We start from the raw sequence: 19,030 nt of genomic DNA, 5'->3' as shown, positions 1-19,030 counted from the left end.
TAGTAGAGATGGGGTTTCACCATGTTGGCCATGCTGGTTTTGAACTCCTGACCTTAGGTGATCCACCTGCCTCAGCTTCCCAAAATGCTGGGATTGCAAGCATGAGCCACCGCACCTGGCCTTGAATCAGAATTAATTTGCCTGCTGGGCACAGTGATGGACAAAGCGGCTGGCAGCATCGGATCCCTGCACAACGGGTTTTGTTTTGGGGAGAGGAGTGAGTGCAAATGCCTTCTGCTTCACAAATCTGTCCATGGTTGACCCTGTAGCCTTTGGCCTTGGCTTCCCACAGTCCCTGATCCATGCCTGGATGCCTGCACTGATGCTGGTGTCAGGATGCAGCAAAGCAAAGGAGCAGGTCTCCTGGGAGAGACTAGTTCTCTAACAAAGAACTCAGGAATGGAGTGGGGTGGCAGGAGCTGGGTTCTGATCTCCGAGGCTGGTCCAGAAGTCTGGATCTTGATTTCCCATACAGCAGCTCTGTTCTATTACACTTGGGAGAAACTCGATGACTATGTATGGAATTTTTTCTCCATGGAATGTAAGGGGAAGGGTGTGTCACTGGTCAGAGAAGGTCAGAATTTGCTGTGGGCTAATGGATCTTTGTGCCTAATGGGAAATGCCACAAGGGATGTGTTTGGGGTGGGGATGGGGTCATCCCATTAGTCACATAATTAGATTTCTGGATGGAGAGCTTTGGTTCAAGAATCCAAAGTGAAAGAAAGAGCAAAACTGACTCAGTAGAGAGTGTGTGTTGGTGCTGGAGGAGGCCTTGTCAGTCCTGCTGTCCAACAGATGGTCTCAGCCGGTTCCAGCCTGGCTGGAGGCCGGGCTGCTCCACAGCCCCTTCAAGCTTTCTCCCCAGACCCATTTGAACCAGTGGCATCCCTCCTGCCTTGTTTCTGAAGATATTTGGAGAAGATATGAGAGGCTGGAGTGCGGGGCCGGGGCCTAGGATATTTCCAAGAAAAAGCTTTGACCTCCCTCCTGCCCTTCTGTCCCCAGTCATGGGCAGTGTTAAATCAAGTTTAGCCTAAAGCTGCCTCCCTGCATATTTTAAGTTCGGCCTAAAGATTTCTCTGTGTACATGGTGAACTATAACAAGTGGAGGTGTAAATAGGCTTTAGCTTACATTTCTGCCAATTACCAAGTTTTGGTCAATCAATGTAGCCAGCTGTTCGAACTGTGTTCAAATAAGACTGTTTCTGTACTTCACTTCCATTTTCTGTACATCACCTTCCTTTTTCTGTCCATAAAACTTCTACCACATGGCTGCACTGGAGTCTGAGAGCCTACTCTGGCATGGGACGCCGCCTGATTCGTGAATTGTTCATTGCTCAATTAAACTCTTTTAAATGTAATTCAGCTGAAGTTATTCTTTTAACAGCAGATTTCAGGGTTTTGGCCTCATGGTCTCCAAGCAAAGTCTGTGGTCAACAAGTATCACTCGGGGCACCCGATAATAAAGAGAAATGTGCTCTGAGAAAGGGATGAATGAATGGGCAAACGAATGAAACCTGAAACAGAAGCAGGTCTCACATATCTCGCTTCCAGGAGTCTCATGGTTAGGAACTGAAATTCCTAAAACGGGCATTTCCAGGCAAACCCCAGATGGTAGGACTTGATAGTACAATAAGCAGGGCTCATTCTGTATCCACTCCTGAAAGATGTTCCTTTTCCAGACCTTGAGATCCAACCTTCCCCAAATAAGGGCAGTGGACTAATTCACTGAGGTGCTAAGTAGTTTTGTGCTGCCTACACCCTCCTCTGCCAGCTCTATTTTTCTTTCTTTCTCTTTCTTTCTTTCTTTTTCTTTCTTTTTTCCCTCCCTTCCTTCCTTCCTCTTTCTTTCTTTCTTCCTCTCTCTCTTTCTCTTTCTTTTTTCCCTCCCTTCCTTCCTTCCTCTTTCTTTCTTTCTTCCTCTCTCTCTTTCTCTCTCTTTCCTTTCTTTCCCCTCCCTCCCTCCCTCCCTCCCTTCCTTCCTTCCCTTCCTCCCTCCCTCCCTTCTTTCTTGCTTTTTTGCTTTTTGGAGTCTTGTCACCCAGGCTAGAGTGCAGTGGCACAATCTTGGCTCACTGCAACCTCCATCTCCTGGGTTCATGCAATTCCCCTGCCTCAGCCACCGGAGTAGCTGGGATTACAGGCATGCACCACCACGCCTGGGTGATTTTTGTACTTTTAGTAGAGATGGGGTTTTACCATGTTGGCCAGGCTTGTCTCAAACTCCTGACCTCAAGTGATCCACCCACTTCAGACTCCCAAAGCACTGGGATTACAGGTGTGAGCCACTGCGCCTGGCTGTCCAGCTCTATTTCTAGCAGACAGCCAGATCTTTTACAGGAGGAATTTGCAGGACAAAACCAGAATGCTCTGAAGTCAATAACTTTATTTTATTTATTTATTTATTTGTTATTTGTTTATTTATTTAGACAGAATCTTGCTCTGTCACCCAGGCTGGAGTGCAATGGCGTGATCTCTGCTCACTGCAACCTCTGCCTCCCGGGTTCAAGCGATTCTCCTGTCTTAGCCTCCCAAGTAGCTGGGATTACAGGTGCCCGCCACCATGCCCAGCTAATTTTTTGTATTTTTAGTAGAGATGGGGTTTCACCATGTTGCCCAGGGTGGTCTTGAACTCTTGACCTCAGGTGATCCACCTGCCTCAGCCTCCCAAAGTGCTGGGATTACAGGCGTGAGTCACCATGCCTGGCCTGAAGTCAATGCCTTTAAACTCACTGAAGAAATTTTGAACCTAGTGCAGTGGCTCAGGTTTGTAATCCTAGCACTTTGGGAGGCGGAGGTGGGAGGATCATTTGGGCTCAGGAGTTCGAGACCAGCCTGGGCAACATAGTGAGACCTTGTCTCTAAAAAAAAAAAAAAAGAAAAAAAAGACATTTCATTAGATGTCCTGAAGCGGGGAGAGAAAATAGGGAAGATGACTTGGGGATAGAAAGAACAAAGAAGAGGTTCTGCTGCCCTCCCACCAACTTTCCCTACAATAGGAAGAGGCTAGAGGTCTGTGGAGCCCACTCCTCCTCTCTCCTGGGCAGCACACTAGGGGCAAAACCTCAGAGGAGAACGGGCCTGGTGATCACAATGGGGCCCAGCACGAGGCCTCCAGACTCAGCCAGGAGTTCCTGCCCCAGGTGGGTGTGGAGCAGGGCACCTTTGACTTCAAGGGACCACAAAGGCTTGGACAGGGAAGATGTCTGTGGTGACCATGGTGAACTGAGATTGAAGTCCTGTCCTCATGTTCGGGGTGTGCAAGAGACTTTCAGGTCTGCTACTTAATAATGGCTGAGACTAAAATTACCACCATCCCTGTGGGATAGGGATTTGGAGTGGAATGTTAATTTGATTTAAATACATTAACATGATATTTCCGGCACACCTCTGTCATAGACTGAGATTCACACTCATTATGTGAGGAAACAGCTTCTTGAAATTTTTCCCCGTCTCAGACTCAATGATTCTAAGGACCTCGCAGATCAGCTGTGGGTTGAGGCAGGGGACTGAGCAGTTGGCTGGCAGGGTGGGGAAGCAAGTCGGCTCCAGGCTCTAGAAAGCACTCTGGAGCAAGCTTGAGGGTCTGCTTCACCCAAATCCTTCTGCTGCCTCTGCAGGGGACTGGATTTCTCACCACCCTGGGCAAGCTAGATGTGGGGTCCCTGCTGGCCTGGGACGTGGTACTCTCTGAGCATAGCTAGGATGGATGTCCTGGGACTCCAGGGTGGCTAACCCAGGACTGAGGGAGATCCCAGGATATGAGCATTTCCGTATTTTATTTTATTTTATTTTATTTTTTAGACAGAGTCTTGCTCTGTCACCCAGGCTGGAGTGCAATGGCGTGATCTCAGCTCACTGCAATCTCTGCCTCCCGGGTTCAAGCAATTCTCCTGCCTCAGCCTCCCAAGTAGCTGGGACTACAGGAGCCCACCACCACGCCCAGCTAATTTTTTCTATTTTTAGTAGAGACAGGGTTTCACCGTGTTAGCCAGGATGGTCTTGATCTCCTGACCTCGTGATCCATCTGCCTCGGCCTCCCAAAGTGCTGGGATTACAGGTGTAATACGCACCCGGCCTAGTATTTCAGTTTTAAAACCGGGTAAGTCTTGCAGAAACGGGGACTAGTTGGTCACCTGATCTTGCTGTTGGTTCATTATCTCACCCGTCCCTGGCTTCCAGGGGATGTTCCAAAGTCATCCATCTCAGATGGGGATTGGAAATGGGATAGGAGAATCCCTCCCCTTTTTCCACAACCACCCAGATGGGACAGAAATTCTATGATCTCCCTGGGGAATCCAGAAAGGGAAGAGGGTTGGGGCTGGGACTTGCCAAGTAGTCAAGTGGGAACGTATTTGACCCAGTGAGTTCACTCCACCTCTGCTGTCACATCCCTGGTAAATCAACAGCTACTGGTTTCTCAGATTTTCTGTCTTAACCAACCAACCCTGGTCTCAGCACCAGGGACCAATCAGAAAAGGAGAGACCTGGGGCTCTTCTCCCTGGTCCTATAATGTTGGTATCTGACAACACCAAGACCAGCCATTTTGGAGAGAAGTTAGAGGACTGGTGATCTAAGTCAGCAATCTAACTGGGAGGAGAAGAGAGGGATTGGCCTGCAGCAAGGCCCCAAATTGTGTAAGTTTCACGCTCCAGGAAGCCTGGGTCTGCCCTTGAGAGGAGGCTCCTCACCCATCACACTTAGTAAATAGCCCCCAGGGATTCCTCCTCCACAGCACTCCAGGCTGTGCCACAGCTGCTGACCTCGTCCCTCTGAATTCCTCCAGGACGGCCCAGGCCTCCGCAATAAAATGGGGCCTCCGGCAATTGCCCAGATTTGCCTGGATTCTTGAAAGAGCTTTGATGAGCTCTTGTACAGAATTTTGCCCGCATTACTTTTGACTTTCATAGCTCCTTGTGAATTAGCCAGGAAAGCAAAAGCTAATTAAGCCACTTAATTAAGAACTGAAAGGAGGTTTAAAATTTCACCTCTAGGAAATGGTTCCAGGGTGGAGAGGACTGTATATTTCACACAGTATACTTTACTTCCCGGAAACTTTCCCTCCCATCTTGGTTATCCTACAGCATGTTAGCATTTATGCCCTCCACCTTACATAGCTTTGTGTGTATCTGTGTGTGTATTTAGGTAAATTCACTTATTATCTTTGCTGAGTGTGACTGTGTGTCAGGTGCTGGGGCTAGGCACTTTCAAAACAATACCATTTAAGCCTTCCAAACCCATGGGACGTAGGTACTATTATTAGGCTCATTTCAGGGATGGGAAAAACTGAAGCTTAGAATATAATTTGTTGGAAGAGAACAGTGCCTCATGCCTGTAATCCCAGCACTTTGGGAGGCCGCGGCAGGCAGATCACCTGAGGTCAGGGGTTCGAGACCAGCCTGGTCAACATGGCAAAACTCTGTCTCTACTAAAAATACAAAAATTAGCTGGGCATGGTGGCGGGTGCCTGTAATTCCAGGTGCCCGGGAGGCTGAGGCAGAAGAATCGCTTGAACCTGGGAGGCAGAGGTTGCAGTGACGCTTGAACCTGGAAGGCAGAGTTTGCAGTGAGCCGAGATCACACCACTGCACTCCAGCCTGGGTGACAGAGTGACTCCGTCTCAAAAAAAAAAAAAAAAAAAAAAAAAGGAATATATATTTTGTCATGAGCTGTGTTGGAGTAGAACTTGAATCTTGAGCCTGACCCTGTCCTGCCTCTGTCCTGCCTCTCTCTCTGTCCAGAGACACATAAATGTATATGAACATATTTCATATGTGTATGTCATGTCACCTATTACTTGGGGGCAAAGACTGTATAGTACAACGTTTCTTTAAAATCTCAGAATCCTGTAGATAACATTCTATAGATTTTACAGATTAAAAACAAACAAACAAACAAAAAAACTGAGGCAGGTCCAGAGTCACACAGCAAGTTAATCAAAAAACACTACATTTAGAATTGCTGCCTTGGAAATTCAATGTGCATAGAGCTATGGGGTTGGGAGCTAGCATTAGCTCAGGCTACCAGATGAATGAATTAATGAAGGAATAAGAATGAACGTATGTGTGAAGAGTGAGTAATTTATGGGTGAGCTGGTTTGAGATCATCACAGTCAGATCTGGCAACAAAAGGTGTCACTGAGCTCCTAAGTGGTGTAAGTTTAACCTCCTGGTTCCCTCAATGCCAAGTCAATTGCCAAGGATCCTGCTGACCTCTTGCCATGAACTTCTCCCCTCTGGACCAATTTTCTCTTTTTGAGGGGATTCCAGGGTGGTATTTACCACCTCTTCAAAAGGAATCAAAGGAAAACAAAACACACAATAATCTCAAAAGGGCAAAGATTTTTTTTTCTCCCTTCCTTCTCCCCACCGGCAACACATGCATACCCCAGCACTATTTGGTGCTAGATACTGTATGACTCAGCTTGCTTTTTTCCCAGGGGCTTTACTGGAGCAAGCTTGAGGAGGAGTAAGTGTAAAAATGCAGTAGGAGATAAAGCTTGGGGGTAGGTGAGAATTTTCTACCATAGTGATGTGAACGGACTGCCCTCTTAGGAGCTCAGAAAAAGTGAAGACAGGAGGCCAAAATCAAATGCACACTTCCCATCCCTCCCAGTCCCAGCTGGGTGCCGGGCAATAACCTTGCTACTCACATCTGCCTCGTTCCAGAGCCCTGGGATGCAGAAGGACTCCAGCAGGTCACTACCACACAGCAGCAGGATCCGCAGCTCTGAGGAAGGGGAGCAAAGTTTGCAAAGGGAGTAAGTAGTGGCCCGGGAAGCATTCGACCCTCAGCCTTCTTCCCCTGGCGAATACATAACTCTCCCACCTTTGGGGATGTGGGGCCCAGTTATCCCAGGTGCCTCTGCCCCTGAGTGTGTGCAGAGCAGAAACCCCTGCTCACCTCTTCTTCGGGCTCATTTCCAGACCACCCTCATCCCCTGTGGGAGGAATTACTCATGCAAGGAGAGTAGAGCATAGAGGGTGATCGACTGCCCTGGCTTTCCCAGGACATAGATCTTTCAGGGCTAAGCCAGGATGGTTCATTTTTGTAACCGTGGCTGAGCCAGCTACGCATCTTGTCTAAGGTCCGAGGTACTCTCTCTTGCTCCCTGTCAAGCTCAAACGCCAACAGAGTTTGGATTCTCTGCTACTGTGCATTGTCTGGAGTTTGTCTCCCTGACATGGGAGGGGGTGTGAGGGGACATTGAGTATACCTTGAGGTAGCTGAGTGTATAAAATGTGTCAAATGGCCACTGTCCCCAGCAAAGGGCTTGAGAGGCAAGGCTGAGGCCCCTCCCAGTGCCTATAGTTTTCCTGGCACCCAGGCGCACTTCCTGCTTGTCAGTTGTTTTTCTTCCCTCATTAAGCTCACTCTGAATTATCCCAGTGAGGCCCATTGTTGTTTAAAACAGGCAGCAAACTGACTCACTTATTAAAACTGAGCAGTGGGGAACAACATTCTGAGAACACCGTGAGGAGAGTCCTCACCCAGAATGTGGCTCAGGGTGGAGCACAGCATGGCTCCCAGGCGTTCCAGGCCCTCTCATCAAGAGGCCGAGGCTGTTGGGCATCTTGTCTGAAACAGTGAGGCAGGTCTGCACTGAGGGCACCACCAGCCTTCCAGAGACAGCTGCCAGCACAGGCCCTGGGGCCCTGAGGCCCAGGCGAGAGACAGAGAAGCTGCGGGCAGCCCTGCCTGCCTTAGACCCTGTGGCTAGTTCTGGGACCTGACGAAGGCTTTCAGGTGGTAAGCTGTCCCCTGCTGTGGAATGAGTCTCTAGGTGGGACTCCTGAAGCAGGGGGGAGGCTACTGGGCCAATGGTGGGCAATGCCAGCATCTCATGGTCCCAGGGTCAGGGCAGCCTTCCCACGTAAGGGAGCCCCACTGAGGACTGGATTGTAACTATGAAATATTCCTGCATCCTGTCTTCTCTCCTCTCTAACATACCTTAGTCTAATGATCTGTTTGTGTGCAGGGATTTTCCTTTATCTTTACAGCCCCAGGGTCTGGCAGAGTCACTGGCATACAGTAGGTGCTCAGGCATGTTGAATGGGTAAGGCAACAGATGAGCTGACAACAGAGATCCTGCAGGCTGCCTTCCGGGCAATCTGGGAGGGCTGTGGTGACTATCGTGGCCTCTGCTCTTGCAACGTGGGGTCACTGGGGAGAATGTTTGCCTGAGTCAGTGGCGCCTCTGCGTTGCGCCATAGGATTTCTGGCCCAACTCCCCAACTGTGGAGAGGAACCACGCTTGGTATTGCTGACAGGAGCCAGACTGGGCTTATTTCTGGGATTCTGTTGTTCCTCAGGCCCACTTGGAACCACCCAGGGTTCTAGATCAGTTCTCTGTTGAAAGGGCACGTCTCTGTAATTCTGACTGCCTATAAATTCAGTTAGATCAAGCTTGTCCAACCCACAGCACATAGGCCACATGTGGCCCAGGGTGGCTTTGAATGCAGTCTAACATAAATTCATAAACTTCCTTTTTTTTTTTTCTTTTTTTGGAGACAGAGTCTCCCTCTGTCACCCAGGCTGGAGTGCAGTGACACGATCTTGGCTCACTGCACCTCCGCCTTTCAGGTTCAAGCAATTCTCTTGCCTCAGCCTCCCAAGTAGCTGGGATTACAGGTGCCTGCCACCACACCTGGCTAAGTTTTGTATTTTTAGTAGAGAGGGGGTTTCACCATGTTGGCCAAGCAGGTCTCAAACTCCTGACCTCAAGTGATCTGCCCACCGTGGCCTCCCAAAGTGCTGGAATTACAGGCATGAGCCACTACACTCGGCATGTAAACTTTCTTAAAACATTATGAGATTTTTTTTGGCGACTTTTTTTTTTTTTTTTTTTGCTCATCAGCTATTGTTAGTATTAGTGTATTTTTTGTTTGTTTGTTTGTTTTGAGATGGAGTTTTGCTCTTGTTGCCCAGGCTGGAGTGCAATGGCGTGATCTCCGGCTCACCACAACCTCCGCCTCCTGGGTTCAAGCAATTCTCCTGCCTCAGCCTCCTGAGCAGCTGGGATTACAGGCATGTGCCACCACACCCGGCTAATTTTGTATTTTTAGTAGAGACGGGGTTTCTCCATGTTGGTCAGGGTGGTCTTGAACTCCCAACCTCAGGTGACCCGCCGGCCTCGGCCTCCCAAAGTGCTGGGATTATAGGCTCGAGCCACCGCGCCCAGCCTAGTGTTAGTGTATTTTATGTGTGGTCCAAGATAATTCTTCCTCTTCCAATGTTGCCCAGGGAAGCCAAAAGATTGGACAGCCCTGAATTAGATGGTCATGTCAACAGGGAATGTGCTGGCCCTCAGCTTTCTCTCATCAGTGGTTCTCAACCGAGGGCAATTTTTGCAATTGCCAGGGGACATTGGGCAATGTCTGGACATTTTTGGATGTCAGGACTGGAGGGGGAGGGTGGCATGCTACTGGCATCTAGTGGGTGGAGGCTAGGAGTGCTGCTAAACATCCTACAATGCACAGGGAAGCCCCCCTCCCCAACACATCTGTTCCCAAATGTCAATTAGTGCCAAGGTTAAAAATCCCTGCTTACAGCCATGAAAATAAATCTCTTTCCTATTCCCAAGCCAGGGACACACTATCCCAACCAAATACAATATGGGACTTTTATTTTTTAAGCCAAAGCACAAAGAGTTCAAGAGTACGGTCTCTGCCACCTTTTCTTGCAGGACCAGTGCAAACATTTAAGTCAGACAAGCGGCCCCAGCAGGGCTTGAGATCCCACATGTGGCCACTGGAGGGCAGCAGTGACTTCTCCCAGTTTGTCCTATGAGGCTAAGGCAAGTTTCCAGCCCAACAGCCTGTGGCCTAGGGCAGCCCTGGAGGAGCAGTCAGCTGTTAGAAGCATGTAAATAGGGTCAACAGATGCTAATGGAGCTAGGAGAAAATGGCTTTTCCTCCTCATTTAGTGTGCAAGGAAATACCAAAAAGGGGACATGTGAGCCCCAGCGCCTCACACAGCGCAGGAGTCGGGAGGCAGCGAGCTCCCTTCCAGCTCCTCTGGGCTGGCCTCCTTCCCCAGGTCACCCTGATCCAGGGCCACGAGCCAGAATGCACGCTCTCTGTCCACACTCCCCTCCCAGGAATCCGGGCTATGTGAAGCCCGGGCCCTGCAGCCCATCCCAGTTTCCACTGCATGCAGCCACCACCTGGACCATGCCAGGACCTGAGCCCAATCTGACAGCTGTGGCTGCTGAGCTGTCCTTTCTCAGAACCTAAGTGTTCTCCATTTTCTACCCCACACTGTCCTTTCTCCATCACATGCAGGTAGACCCTCCCTCTCAGCGAGCACAGGGGATGTGGAAGGGGACAGGCAGCGCCTCAGGGAAGCCAGAGGTGAGAGGTCACTCCCCAGCAGCATTTTTGGTCCCTGGCGGCTGGCTCACCATAACTCCAGAACTGCTATGGAGCAAGAAGAGTAAGCAGAGGCTCCTGCCCCACCCGAGGTAGCCGTGAGCTAATGGAAGTGAACACAGCAGTACGCTGTGCAATACTGATCACCACTGTCCTCTCCTGGAGGGGACTCCTTGAGTCAGGATGAGGAGTGCCTGATCCACCTGCCCCAGGCGCTGGGAAGGCAAGCAAGGCCATGGCTCAAGCTTGCCACAATACATTTCTGGACTAAGGAAAGAGAAATACGTTGGAATACAATGAGAAGTGCTAAGGCTGAGCTCTGCTGGCCAAGCTCTGTGTGGGAAGGCAGCAGGTGGTGACCAGGCTGGAACTGCAGGGAAGTGGAGTGCAGGAGCTTTCAGCCCAGCCCAGGCACCTTCCCTCCCATCCTTGCCTGTTGGGTGTTCTGGGTCTGGAGAACCTAGAGCCAAATGCTCCTGCCTGTTTTGGGGAGCAACCAGGAAGGCGGGTGCTCCTTCCTGTGGCCTTCAGAGAGTGACTTGCTGGTCAATAAAGGATATTAAAATTAGTAAAATAATCAAGAAGTGAGGAGTTTTGAGTATTCATTCCTTTTGTTTTTAATTAAATTTAATTTTAAGTTAATATAACTTAATTTTTAGTAATGGCTCTATTTAAAACTGGTTCACAAAATTCCTGAAAACTTTACAAATGGTTGTAGGAAGCCAACTGAGCCAATTCAGGGATACCACTGCACCTCAGATGAGAGGATGAGACCCAGAGAAGCCCCTTGAAATGACATCACATCTGCCGGGTCTGTGTGAACCAAGTGCTCAGGACAAACCCTGCCTCTCAGGATTGCAGTGGGAGCCGTGACTTCCAGTCCTTGGACAGAAAAGTACCAGGAAGGGATGCTTGGAGGATCTTTTCAGCTGGAAGTTGAAGATTGAGGGTGTGGACACCAGGCTGCCTTGCCCTAGAGCTCCAGGCATTCCTGATGTCACTGACCCTTCTTGTCCCCTGGTACCTGTGCCAGCTCCAGCTCTATTCTGGTGTCTCCTTGCCCTTTCCTCAGCTTCAGACACCTGCGTCTCCCACCATTCTGAAACCCTGGGAAGATTTCAGTGTTCCTATCTGCTTCTCAATTTGCTTGTAGGGGTCATCAACTCCTTCCCACCCTGACAGCTGTGTAACCGCCCTCCACCGGCTCGGGCCCGCCCTGGCCTGCTCTGGTATTGGGTTGGGCAGGCAGCCCTCACACAGACAGTGAAGTGCCTTAGCCTCTGCCCAAGGCTGCAAGGGAGGTGTGGAGGTGGCTTTCAGTCCCCTCTCTGTTTCTTCATCTACAAGCACTGAATGAGGAAGGCGGGGGTGCTCTTCTGCCTCATTTGTGTGCAGTGTCTGTGCCCAAAAGAAGGGTCTTTCCAGCTGGTGCCAAAGCTCAACTTTCATGTTTTTTAGAGGAGGGAGGGGAGGCTCTGAAGGAAAAATCACCAAACGATCCAGTTCTATCTCTTGGGAGTTGGCTGGAGTCCAGTTAAGAGATGTTAAAGGGAGCTAACTACAAATGCAATCTTAGCCTGGGAACGATCCTTCTTCTGAGAGGAGACCCTGCTGCAAAACAGTCCCTGGGTTTTCAAGCCTCTCTGCTCCCCATGTTGCCTGTTGTGAAGGCAGGGGGCTCCAAATGTCCCCATTTTCCGCACTTTCGCAGTCCCACTCACCAATCTCTTCATACCGCATCACCGTGCCCAGATTGGCATTCTCATCTAAGGAGGAAAGAAGGAAGGTAGGGCATTAGGGAACAGGCTTCCTGGTACCCAACACACAGTCTGCCTGAGGGCCTCAGCAGGAATTATTGGGATGGGGTGGGGTGGGTGCAAGTAGGGGTGTGGTGTGCCACCCCGCACAAGTGACACCTGAGGAGGGTGAATGGAGAGCAGTCAGGCATAAAACGGACAGGAAGCTCTCCTCCCCCTCCAGGAGCAGCACTTCACATTGCTGGGACTTTCAGAATGAGACAGCCTGGCTGGGGAGCCAATGCCGAACATACACATGCTCATGCTTAGCGCCTTCTGTTTCTGTGTTTGAGGGAGGCTGGCCACAAGAGCAACATCCTTACAACCTAGGGAGATGGCTTTCTGGGTCACAAGAGGTGGCTGGCTCTCCTTAGGGATTACCTGGTTTAAAGAACAAGCACACTGGGGGTGCAGAACTTTTTCACATGGTGGAATGTAGCAAGTGCCCGCAGGAAGATGTGAAAGACTGAGTCTTCGATGTGCCCTTGTGTGTGCAACGCCCGTGTGGGGGGATACGTTGTGCACAAGTACGCACACACACACAATCACGGGAATTTGCGGTGGGGGGAATGTGCTTGAGGATCTTTGCTGAAGGAATGAAGGGAGGAGAGAAAGAAAAGAGACAGGACTGGGAATCAAGTTCCTTGGTTCCTCACCTACAAAGGTGAAACGCTCCACCGGCGGGCGGACACAGCAGATCCGGCTGAGGCTTTCTCCCACCTTCCCCAAGATCTTGGCTATGGGAGAGAGCAAGACAGACAGGGACAGAGAGGGAGAGAACCACTCACAACTGGCACTCATGTCGGCCCGGCATTGGGGCCGCTGTAAACATCAGGGTGCATGGACGGGGCAGGAGTGGGGAGCAGGAGGTAGCAGGAGGGTAGAGAGAAAGAACAGAAATATGACAGCACAAATTCTTTCTTCTCACTCACAGTCTGAGGCACACGCATTGTGAGCCCTAGACTGGAAGCCATTTTCTGGTTATGTTTATTTCATTGTTGAAAACTTGGAAAATATAGAAGAGGGAAAATATAAAGAGGAAAACTTAATGCACCCATAATCCCACCCCAAGAGATAACTCCTGCCAACCTGTTGGCATGTTATTTATTTTCTTTCATGTTTTAAATGTGTATTATGCAGGTATGTCTACATAAAGTGGATCAGATTTTCCATTTAAAGGGCATATAGGCTGCTGGCTTCTTTCATTTTCTATATCATGAACATTTCTTCCCCAGGTTTGTCCCAAGCCTATCCTTAGCTGCTCCTCCCACTGGGCAGCTACACCCACATCCAAGGAGACTCAGCAAAGTACATGCTTGGAACCATTTCTGCTGGGCTAAGGCGTTCCTTCCCATGCAGATGGTCTTCAGAATCATCAGACATCCTATTTGGCTGAGAGGGATCTGGTTTTCAATTATCCCTCTGGGCTCCAATCCAGAAAAATTTTCTGAGCCCCCCACATGTAGCTGTATGCAAACTGTGAAATTCTGACTCTTCTTTGTGAATTACCCTGTTTATAATAGACCAATAATATAATAGCTTATGGTCTCCAGGCTTGAAAAGTAATATCAGAATCTGTCTCTTGGAGTTGGCTTGAAAGAAAATTTTAGAGCATGGACCTGGGAGCCTGACAGTACTGAATATGAATTCTAGCTCTTCTACTTTTGAGCTGTGTGACAAATCAGCAAATCACTTTTCTTCTCTGAATCTGTATTCTATTTGAAATGAGAACATAATGTCTATATCACAGTATTACTGCATTAAATAAGAACGCAGGTAAAGCACGAGCATCATTTGGGCACATAGTCCTAGGTTTGGGGTATGTGTTGGTGCTCTCTGTCACTGGATTGATGGCTAAGAGTGTGGGGATTCTGGGTGCAGACCGCCTGGGTGTGACTCATGGCCCTGCTTCTTCCTCACTGTGTGACCTTTGGCAAGATCCTCAACCTCCCTAGAAGAGGCAGAGAAAAATGCTCCATTTTGTATATTCAATTCCCAGTTAACACAATTATTTCTCAAAATTTATGTATTTTTTTGAGACAGGGTCTCACTCTGTCTCCCAGGCTGGAGTACAGTGGCACAGTCCCCCAGTCCCTGCAACCTCCTCCTCCTGGGCTGAAGAGATCCTCCCACCTCAGCCTTCTGAGTAGCTGGGACTACAGGTGTGTGCCACCATGCCCAGTTAATTTTTGTTATTGTTATTATTATTATTATTATTTGGTACAGGTAGGGTTTCGTCATGTTGCCCAGGCTGCTCTCAAACTCCTGGGCTCAAGCCATCCACCCACCTCAGCCTCCCAAAGTGCTGGGATTACAGGCATGAGCCACCAGGCCTGGCCCTACGTTTATATTTAAATGCAGGAGAAGAGTGCACACCACCACCTGCCTCTCTCTGATTGTGACTGGTTTGCTCTTATGCTCAGTATTCAGGGTCCTCAAAGTATTGTCTCTGGACCAGCAGCATCAGCAGCACCTTATTAAAAATACAAGTCCTCTTTCCCCTCTCAGACCTACTGAATCAAGTTCTGGGTGGATCCCAGCAGTCACTAATTTAACAAGCCCTCCACATGATTCTGAGGTCTGAGAATCACACATCAGTGTTCCCCTACCTGCAGTGGGCTTGGTGGCCACGTTGCTGTTCTGGTAAATGGGCTGGGGGGTCTCGTTTTGTGGCTGTCCGATCACAGGTGTCATGGAAGGTGTGTTGACATTGGAGAGGATGCAGCCAGTCACCCTCTAGGGAGAGAGAGAAGAGTGTTATTAGTCATGTGACTTTGAGAATCACTTCAAAGTTATCTCCAAGTGGTCATCTGCTTGTCCATCATGGAGAGGCCACCCAGAGCTGAGGAAGAGCCCTGGGGATGGGTTCTAGACCCAGCTGCATCACGTGGTCACTAGGCTGGCAGGAGCAGCTCAGTGGGAGAAGCATGAGATGTGTTATAATGGGTCCTGGGTCCAAATTTGGGCTCTGCCTCCTTCTAGCTATGTGACCTTGGACAGTTACTTCATCGCTCCTGAACCTCAAATCAGGAGTCTAACCATATACCTGTCTTTTTCAATTGTGGTCGGGTCACACAAGCGAGCATATGCAAAGTGCCTATGGGGTGCCTGACACATGGCAGGAGCTCTGTCAGCAGCAGGCGATGCTGGAACCTTCTGTGTAACATGAATATCTGCCCTCCCCAAATGCTTCATGGGGCTCAAATGAGATCATGTCTGCAAAAGGGCTCTGTAAGCTTGGGAAAGGTCATACAAACACAAGGCACGATCACCACCTGCGGCCTCTTCGGGCCAGAGCTGTCAGTAACACAGCCAAGCAAGAGGGAGAGTGGTGCCAGGCAGCACAGGATGTGTTTGTGCTGCGGGAAGCAGGGTGGGTGGGTTCTGAGCACTCTCTCGCCTGCTCAGTGTGAATACACATGACAGAGCCAAGTGGAAATTCTGTGTGTATTATCTATTGTCCTGAGTTATCTGCCAGGCTACTCCTCACCAGTGCTGCAGAAAACACAGAGCTGATAAGGCAGCATTCCTCACAGCTGACCCAGAAGCAACCCCACTGGGCCAAGGTGATGGGGAGAGTAGCTGTTGGGCAACAGAGAAACAAAGGACGAATTCCCAATCTGTTTAGGTTCACAGGGGCCACTGCTTATTCAAGGTTTCTTCGTTTCCAAAAGCCAGCTGCCTGGGTACCCACCACCCACTCCTGCACGCTACCCTTTCTGGATTTGGGTTCTGCTGCCAGGGGACCCCCAGGCCCAAGTCTGGGGTGATCTTCTGGGCACCTCTTCCACAGGCCATCTTGTGGGCAGAGCAGTGTACGAGTCCTTCTGAGCCCTAGAAGGGCAGGCATTTGTCTTGTGGGGTAACCTGTCACCTTCGTAAGACTCCTGATAGGAGGAGGTCATATCTGACCACATCTGGGAGCCAGCTGGGGTGGGTACCATGGGATCTTTTCACCTCTTGGTGGGATTCTTCACCCAGCTGTGGCTGGTGGGGTGGAAGGGATGGTCTGCCTCCATTTATTACTTCACCACCAGAAAAGACAACCCTGCATTCCTATTTCCTGATTGGCCTGGTAGCTGAGGAGCTTCTTCCTCTTGCTGCACTGTGGGTCACATTTGACTTGTTCTATCTCTGAGAAGTAGAAAATGGCTGGCTGCATTCCCCGATCCTGCCCTCGTCAGCCCCCATGGGCTCCTGCATTCTCAGAGGCCTTGACATTGGAGAGTTGTCCCAAGTCACCTGTTAAGTCATGCATCTATCTCTGCGGCAGGTCTACTCTCCATGCCGGGAACACCTGCCTCATGCTTGCTAGGTGTTTGAAGGCTGAGAGTTCTTAGGAAGCAGCTCCAAGCTCTTGCTCCAAGGCAGGGGGGCTGGCAGTGACCTACATTCTTTGCCAGCTTCTGCCCATCGCTGCAACAGCTGGGGTTCCTGGCGGAGCTTCTCTGGCCCAGACTTATACCCTGGGCATAAGTAACACAGGGAGAGTTCAGGAAGCCCGGGCATTTAGACAACAAATGATAGCCAGGCTTTCTGGCCAGTATGGCCAGCACTGAGGAATGCCTGCGGGGTCCCCATTCCTCTCTTCTGTCATGGAGCCTGAGGCTTCTGTGTGACCAGAAACAGCACAGGACTGCAGGAACTCCCCAGGTGACATGTAGTATGAGAAATAAACTTGTGTGAAGTCACTGAGCTTTTAGGGATGTTTGTCACCACAGCACGTCTTTGCCTATCCTGACTGATACAGTCTTACACAGTGTCTTTTATTACTGCTATTGTGGAGACCAGCACAGAGGAGCAAGTCAGTGTGGCCCCAAGTCAGCCTCCTTTGAAGGGGACCAGAAGGGTCAGGATATGTGAGAAGGGTTCTGAAAGCTGAAGGGAAGGGAAATCAGTTTTCTTCAATTCCGTGGGGAAGAAAACAACAGATGGAGAACAGCCAGCTGGTCCTCTCTACCTCACTTGCCCTTAGCTCCCCAGGATGGAGCAATGAAGCGCCACATCTGTTAAAATAAAGCCTGGCTTTGCAGCTGGTGGAGTGTGGGGTGGTCAGGGGCTGCTCCCCAGGAAGAACGTGGTGACAGGCCCTCTGGCAGCAAGGACACAGATGGGACATGGGCTCTCCCTGTAGGAGGGCAGTGCCAGGTGGACTGCTATCTGGGGCTGCGGAGGGCTCTGCCGCAGAGTCTGTGGAGGCGAGCAGAATTGACTGTTTGTTGTCTTGGTTGGTCAGGCTTCTCGCCATCGGTGGCATTGCTTTTCATCCTGTCACTGTGGAGTGGATGGGTTGTCACTGATCTGGGAAGGGTGCTTTCTGCACACTCTGGGCAGTGCTGCTGGCTGGTATGGAGCCCATTCTAACCTGGCAACTAGCCCTGAAGTCTCTGCAGCCCGGCCACAGGCCCCAGGTCCCAATGGGGAATACAGAAGCTCTCGCCTATCTGTGTTCACCAAACACTCACTGTGTGTGCTCAGATATGTGGACTCCTCTCTGTGATCCCTTTTACCCACTAATAAAACAGGCATCAGACACCGTCTGCCTGTGGGGCTCTTGTGAGGAGGAATGGGTGGGAATGGGGTGCAATGACTGGCAGGTGTGAAGTGCCCCAGCCACAGCAGCCTGTCCTGGAGTAAGGGGGCCAGTGGGGCCCCCACAGGCTGCTTGTACCTCCCTTAAGTGCTTCTCTCTTCTCCTGCCTTTCATTGTCCAGTTTCCTCCTCCCTCACTTTCTGAAGTCCTATCACTGTGGTCTCCTTAATCCCACCTTGAACTTGCTCCCAGCTAATAAAAGCTGCCCACCATACCCAGCAGCAACACCCCAAATGGGAGGTCAAGACAGAGGGTGGAAGACAGGGAACAGACCCTGGTGCTACTCGGGGTTCCTCATTCATTGTTCTTCATGCTGTTCACAGGCTGGTCTCTCTCACAACCGGCAGGGAAGTAAGAGGCTGAAAGCAGGTCGATAGGCCAGCAGCACCCTCTCCTCTCCCTGCCTGGCTTCTGTGGGTCCAGCCCCTTCCGCCCTTGCACTCTGGTGGTTCACGCATCCCCAGGCTTGGCCCAGCTCACCTTCATGAGGTCCCGGTGGTGTTCCAACACGCTGCAGGTCGTCTGCCAGGTGTCCTGGTAGCACTCCCAAGGGTCCACCCTAACATCATCGGAAAGAAGTTTCCCTTGGTTTCTGTTCTCATATTCTTTCCTTATTGTTACCTTCCAAAAATCATAGCTCAGGAAGCATGGCAGATCTGGCCATACCATGCGCTTAGATCTTGAATCAGATAAAACCTGGGTGTGAAACACTCTTCTGAGCTTCAGTTTCCTCCTCTGTAAAATGAGAGGAGCATGGCATAGGCTTATGAGAAGAGATGCTGGTGCCAGTCTGCCTGGGTTTAATTCCAGCCTCAGCTCTTTGCAACTGTGTGGCTTTGGGAAAGTTATGTGATCTCCCAGTGCCTCACCTTCCCCATCTGTAAAATGGGAATAACAACAGTAACGAGCTTACAGTTTTGTTAGAAAGGCTCGGTAAGTTTTATGTGTACAATGCTCAGTACAGCATCTTGCTCTTATTGTTACCTGCAAAATAAACCCTCCTTTGGACCCTTGAGGATTGTGACAAGGATTAGCTGAGCCAGGCATTTGTCAAGTGGTGGCCCAGGTTATCCTTGCCAGGCTGCAAACCCTCGAGAATCAGTCTTCCCTGCCTCCCTCTGCAGTGAGGTGCCTTGTGGGCATGGAGGTGAGACATGACAGTCAGATGAGAGGGCGCAGACACAACGATGGCCAGCCCCTCCAGGATACTGCTTGTGAAGTAAGCAGGAATCCAGCCCCAGACTGAGGCAGCACTGGGGCTTAATTGCCA

At 50.2% G+C, this 19,030-nt stretch overlaps 1 protein-coding gene across 2 annotated transcripts in view; it reads right to left on the bottom strand.

Annotated features, from left to right (window-relative positions):
• The window catches only part of NMNAT2 (nicotinamide nucleotide adenylyltransferase 2), a 180,972-nt gene that overhangs the window by 22,539 nt on the left and 139,403 nt on the right, over positions 1-19,030 (bottom strand). For both annotated transcript variants that reach the window (XM_001162779.8, XM_054656592.2), the window contains exons 4-8: positions 18,241-18,319; positions 14,777-14,903; positions 12,824-12,904; positions 12,093-12,137; positions 6,654-6,730 (exon numbers count right to left, since the gene is read on the bottom strand). In XM_001162779.8, the coding sequence (XP_001162779.2) occupies positions 6,654-6,730; positions 12,093-12,137; positions 12,824-12,904; positions 14,777-14,903; positions 18,241-18,319 (409 nt within the window). The remainder of the gene's footprint in view (positions 1-6,653; positions 6,731-12,092; positions 12,138-12,823; positions 12,905-14,776; positions 14,904-18,240; positions 18,320-19,030) is intronic.

The sequence above is a fragment of the Pan troglodytes genome, chromosome 1 (genome assembly GCF_028858775.2).
Source record: "Pan troglodytes isolate AG18354 chromosome 1, NHGRI_mPanTro3-v2.0_pri, whole genome shotgun sequence".
Lineage (NCBI taxonomy): Eukaryota > Metazoa > Chordata > Mammalia > Primates > Hominidae > Pan > Pan troglodytes.
Note: the sequence above shows the minus strand (reverse complement) of the source record. Positions and strands in the feature narration are given on the sequence as shown.